Source organism: Helianthus annuus, chromosome 9, assembly GCF_002127325.2.
Source record: "Helianthus annuus cultivar XRQ/B chromosome 9, HanXRQr2.0-SUNRISE, whole genome shotgun sequence".
Lineage (NCBI taxonomy): Eukaryota > Viridiplantae > Streptophyta > Magnoliopsida > Asterales > Asteraceae > Helianthus > Helianthus annuus.
Window position 1 is genome coordinate 56,975,031 of NC_035441.2, and position 6,359 is coordinate 56,981,389.

Below are 6,359 nucleotides of genomic sequence, written 5' to 3' on the forward strand. Positions count from 1 at the left end.
GATAGAAAAGGCAAAGATATTAGGGATTTTGCACCAAGATGACACTCCATTCCAAATAGTAGAAGCGATGTAACAGTAAATAAACAAGTGTTCCAAAGGTTCCTCATCCGAACCGCATAACGGGCACGTGGAATCTTCGATCATGATATTCCCTTTCCTTAACGCTTCACCGATAGGTAACTTATTCATCTCCATTCTCTAAGTATGGATGTTGCACTTAGCCGGAATCAAGTTACACTAATCTAAAACAAACCTGTCACCGACCTCGTACTCGGAATAAAGAAGACGTTTAACCTCTTTCACGGAAAATTCTCCTGACGAACCAAATTTCCAGACCCACTTGTCAATCCTATCGGAGATCTGGACATTGTGCAACTCTGAGATCAGCTGCTGAAGACTAGAACTTAACTCCGCAGAATTCGGCGCTGCTCTCCACTCCCAAATAAACGCAGAATCGTTACCGTTTCTCGAAATTTGATCAACGATTTTACAGTCTTTAGAAGCCTCCAACCTAAATAAATTAGGATATCTCAGCTTTAAAGGCTCATTACTTATCCATGGTCTAGCCAAAAAGAAATATCCTCGCTATTACCAACCACACCTTGAGATAATTCCGAAGAGGAAGACCACCCACCTTAGAGTTAATAAAAACTTTTGCAATGTTGCTCCAAGTTCCGCTCAAAGTTTTTTTTATAAGAGATAGATTCCCAACCCGCCCTCCTAAAATGAAGAGCATCGATGACTCTCTTCCATAAATTACTTTTTCGGTTTTGTAACGCCAAACCCATTTGGTCAGAAGCGAAATATTGACCTCCATAAGTTTGTTTAACCCAGGCCACCATCTTTTTTGTGACAAGAATCCCGATCCCAAGCCAACCAATGCAATTTTCTTTCCTCACTAGACCCTCCCCATAAAAACTTTCTAATCATAGCTTCCAAGTCCGAAATAATCTTTTTAGGAGCTCTATAAAGCGAGAAATAATAAGTTGGCAAACTTTCCAACACAGATTTAGTAATGACAACTTTACCCCCAATTGACAAAAGACGAGACTTCCACTTCGCTAAACGGTTTCGAAACGTCTCGAAAACCGGCTGCCAATTGGAGATCCGATTCATGTTAGCTCCCACTTTTAGACCAAGGTATTTGAACGGGGGAGCATCCGGTTTGCAACGAACCTCATTAGCCATTTTCGCAATTTCCTCTGAACCCACTCCGATCCTGTATAAGTTGGACTTTTAAAAGTGATATTAAGACCCGAACTCAAATAAAAGCACCTGAGGATTCTCACAACGTTCTCCACTTATTCCTTAGACCAATCCCCAACCATAATGGCATCTTCCGTATAAAGAAGATGTGTGATAATCGGTCCGTTGTAGTTGCGTGGTGTAGTTTCACGATGAAGGGTAAAGGAAAAACATAAATAAAATATCTCGTATTTCCATGAATACATAAAAACACGAAACTTCGTAAATATATGTAACGAGAAAAAACATAAACAAAAGATCTCTTGTTTCAATGAATACATAAAACCACAAAACTACATGAATACGTGTAACGTTCTTTCGATCTCAACTCAAAAGACGAGTCCGAACGACGAACTTTCCTTCTAGAAGGTGAGCTAGAAAGACACCGATATCTTTTTATCTATGATCAATCATCAACCTTAATGACTAATTAAATACCCAAGATACAAAAATTAAATTCACTTCAAATATTTCACACAATTTTCTCATTTGTATCCTTAATAAAAACCTGAAAAAAACTTATCTTTTCTAACCTTTTTTGTCTTAAACACTAAACCCATGTGCCCATATCACTAACCACCGTTGCTACCACCGTTCGCCGCCACCCTACGCCGGAAAACTGCCACCACTACTCACAATCACCATGATTGATCACTCACATATGCCCTGAACACCCCCACATAACCAATTCATCGCAATTTATCTTGTTCTTTGCAAATTTGCTGCAGGAATCTTGAAACCCTAAACGCAGTGAATTATCTTCAAAGATTTTTCTTTGTGTTCAAGTTTCGATTTTTATGTCCGATTAGATCACAGCTGGTATGGGTTTTATTTAAATTCTGAATTATTTTATTTATTTTAATTGAATTGTTGAGTAAATGATTTATCTTTCAGTATTTTGAGATAAATTTGTTGTTTAAGCTAAATTTGTACACAAATAGAATTGTTTTTTTTTTTTCATTTTGGGTTATTCATTTAGATGTTTTAGATTATGCTCCTGATGTAAACCACTGTACATTTTTGCTGTAAAAATAGCACTTTTAGCATCTGTGTGGGAAGAACTGAAGAAGTGGCTTTTAGGAAACTAGGGGTGTTGTTTCGTTGTTTTTTCGGGTTTTGGGTTAATCGGGTGATTTTCGTCTGAAAATGTAACTGATGCCCAAACCGAATTATATGTCCGGCGTTCCCATCAGAAATTTCAAACTTTATCAAATTTCATACCCTTGACATAAGTTGGGTATACCTGAATCTAATTGATCATTACCCTGTATCCGAACCAAATGGGTAAACCGATTACCCGATGTTTCATACCCGAAACCTGAATTGTAAACGGGTCAGTTGGATTATTCGGATATTGGTTATTTCGATAGGCCTAGTAAAGTCGAACTCAAGTCTTATTTGTGTTTTTATAATCTTGCCAGAAAATGTCTTACTTATAAACCGAGTTACGAGATAAATGAAAGCTTTTGTAAATTTATTATTTTGATCTATGTGTTCTTATAAAGAAGTTTTGACTTCTAGGATGAACGTGAAAGGTCATGAGTATAATGGATTGTAACGATTTGGTTTCTACTGTTTAAAAAAAAATATTAATAGTTTGAAAATGTTGTTGGATGCAGCTAAAAAGGTTAAAGCTCTTTTTGCGATAATCGGTTCAATGGAGATCGACCCTCCACACGAAAGTGACGGAAGCACCACCGGATCAAAGGAAAGTGAGATGAATCTCGTGTCCGGTCACGATTCAGGTGTTGGTTTGCCATACGCTCCTGAGGATTTCCCGATACCTGGCGATAAATGGAAATGGAAGGTGGGAAAAAGAGTTGCCATTTCGGGACACTTTATGGACCGATATCTTTATCTCCCTGATCGTCTTTATAACGAGTTTAAGTCGGTGGCTTCCGCTAACTCGTCACACCTTAAGGGGGGTTTCAACAGTAAGGCTGCGGTTAGGCGGTTTTTGTCGGAAGTGTTTCCGGATATAGATATGAAGGCCTTCTTTGCGTCTTTTACGTGGAGGATTCCGGCTGGAAAAGTTAAAGGTAATCCTGATTATTCACTTGACGTAAATGTAGTTTCTATAAATGGTTATATTATTTTGAGTAAAGTTCACGGATGGTCCCTGGGGTTAACCAAACTTTTGGATTTGGTCCCTAGCTTTTCAAAAGTACGCAAATGGTTCCTATGGTTTGCACTTTGTAACGCATTTAGTCCCCAGCTAACAAATTTAAAGGTTTCAGCAGGTCCAAGTTAGGGACTAAATGCGTTACCAAGTGCAAACCACAAGGATAATCCATGTAGTTTTGGCAAAAGTTTTGGACAAAATGCGTAACAAAGTGTAAACCATAGGGACCATTCATGCGCTTTTAGAAAGCTAGGGACCAAATGGTAAAACACAGGGACCATCCGTGTACTTTACTTATTATTTTATATTAATTTGCAAAATTAGTTTGCCTCCACTAACTTACTGCTCAATTTTTACCTTTATTTATTGGGCCACATGTATATTATAGATACATTTTTTATTTAGTCTTTTGGTATTTTATTTAAATGTCGGACACGTTAGAGATATATTGGTGGTTTACATGTGATAAATTGGCTCTAAATATTTGGAAAGCTATATGATGATGGTTAATGGAACAGTAATAGTTATTGATTTGATTTTAGTGAAATAAAATATGTGTGCTGCTATACAGTATACATACACCGGCCCCAATGGTGTACATCATCGTGTCTGTCACATGATACGAGTCGTGAAAAGTCGTACGGTCGTATCGATGGATGAAAAGTTCATATGGGCCGTATGGTCACATCACTGTCAAATCAGTCATTTTTTTGTCATGTCTACTTTCGTACGAGCGTATGATGTGGACGAACACCCTCTCGTACAGGTTATATAATCATATGTACTTTGTTATATAGCCTGCATGAGGCCTGGTGTATGTATAGCGTGTGTGGTGTATGCATAACTTTGCCTTAAATTATAAATAGATAATAATTACGAAGATCATGATATCCACAAATATTGAGTTCTATTTACACAAGTGTGAATTGTTTACTACATATGAACTAGGAGTTGGTATGTTTATCTTTGCCAACATAATACTGGAAAAGAAGTTCAGATATTTCCAATCTAAATCGAGCACAGTGATAAAATAGTAACTGTCGCTATGCCAGTCGAAATATTCTTTATTATTATTTGATGCATATGCATATCTCCTTTGGATTAGGTTTTTCAATACATTCTGTTATTATAAATGCATATTACTCCGTTGAAGAAAGGTTATATAATGGAGTTATTTGTGTAACGTGCTTGTAAATATAACGCCCGATCTTCTTTTATTTTCAAATGACAAGTTTCATAAATCATAATCAATTATTGTGAATGCGAACTACCATTATCTTGTAGTTATTGTCTAAGCAGTCAATAGCGGTGCTATAGCGGTTAGCGGACCTCAGGGTGTGTAGCGGCCCAAATAGCGGTGGCCTATAGCGGTTCCGCTATTAGCGGCGCTAAATACCGCTATAGCGGTGCTATAGCGGTACTATAGTGGTGCTATAGCGGTGGCCTATAGCGGTTATAGCAGTAACGGTGTTTAATTGTGTTAATTCTTAAATTAAATACTTCAAAGTTACTATTAGTATTTGATTTGCGACAGGTTTTTGATAATGGAATGATATTACTATGAATTTTGATATTACTATTAATATTTTTCAAGATATATTTATATATATATAAAAATACATAAAGTATGCATGGTATAAAAATTACCGCTATACCACCGCTATAACCTATATATCATATAGCGGACCTTGACCGCTATTCGATTTTGGACCGCTTTAACTGCATAGGTTATTGTGATAATTAGATTGTTTTCCCACTTTATGTAACCAATGGAAACTGTTTCTCATACTCCTTTTTGATAAGTTATGCAATCATTTTGATCGATTTCTTTTACAATAATCTCATATAAAATGACCAAATCTTATATAACACAAGGTCAACTAACTATTGAGCAGCAAGACATATGATTAAGTTTTAATCATCTTTCTTTATGGGTATGCTTTTTTTGGTAACTATTGTATGTTTAGTTTGTGACACTGACACTCAAGCATCTTGTGGACTCTTCACTTGTCATATATTGTGCCAAAGTTGTTACTAGGAATCTTTTAACTCAAATCTTTGCTAGTACTTTTATGCAGTGTTGTAAGAATCGCTAGGCGCTAGTCAGACGGTGGGGTACCGACTACCGATTAATCGGGATTAATAGGGATTAATCGAAATTACTTCGGAATGAGATTTTTATATGTAATTTTTAGTTACATATATACACACCAATTTTTATATGTAGTTTTTTAAAGTAGACATGTTTTAACCCCTCATTGACCCATTTTTTAAGTAATTGGAAGGAATTTATAAGGTTTGGTCAAAATTTAGCCGACGTCTGGCCAAAATAGGACTGCCATTGACTGCCTAGCTATTAATCGGCCATTAATCGGTGAACCTCCGATTAGTGATTAATCGGAGACTAATCGGAGACTAGTCGGGATTTTTACAACCATGCTTTTATGAACATGTGAATTAATAAATCGTAACAACTCATCAATATATCATGCTAGATACATTGGAGCCTTTTGTCGAATGTTCACACTCTTGTCCGAAATCGCTGATTTCCGGTCAATTAGGGCTGATTTTTGGCCGACTAGGGCCCACTAGCGATTAATTCACCGATTACCTAAAAATTAATCAGTGGCCGGCCGACTAGTCACCGATTAATCCTGATTTTTCCAACACTGCTTTTTTTTTTTCCTCTTAATAAATAGTGAGTTTGTTCAACTTTTCGGAATAAAACAATTGTGGAGGCCTAGATTATTAAAAACACACCGTGAGCGACTTTTGACATCCAATCATTTGACCATTTTTTTGCTAAGCTACTCTTTTATCACATGTTTGACCCGTTAGAGATAAACCTAACCCAAACCGACCCTTTTGCATTGCATCAACTTTCTCAAAACTAATTACGTGCAACATGGATTTGAACAAGTTCCGTTATTTACAATATACTGGAGATATTATTCATAGCGCTTATATGAAAGTGTGCATAACCAAAGTTAAG

The 6,359-nt window shown here is 36.6% G+C and overlaps 2 protein-coding genes across 2 annotated transcripts in view; one reads left to right on the top strand and one right to left on the bottom strand.

The window, feature by feature from the left end:
• Positions 1–237: 237 nt before the first annotated feature.
• LOC110875780 lies at positions 238–1,188 on the bottom strand. The gene is made up of 2 exons (XM_022123982.1): positions 878–1,188; positions 238–511 (listed from the first exon to the last, which is right to left on the bottom strand). The coding sequence occupies exons 1-2, from the start codon at positions 1,186–1,188 to the stop codon at positions 238–240; spliced, it is 585 nt and encodes a 194-aa protein (XP_021979674.1).
• A 520-nt stretch (positions 1,189–1,708) lies between these two features.
• LOC110877807 overlaps positions 1,709–6,359 on the top strand; it is an 8,797-nt gene continuing 4,146 nt past the window's right edge. Inside the window, exons 1-2 of the mRNA XM_022126015.2 lie at positions 1,709–2,064; positions 2,865–3,284. Of these exons, the coding sequence (XP_021981707.1) occupies positions 2,903–3,284 (382 nt within the window). The 5' untranslated portion in view covers positions 1,709–2,064; positions 2,865–2,902. The remainder of the gene's footprint in view (positions 2,065–2,864; positions 3,285–6,359) is intronic.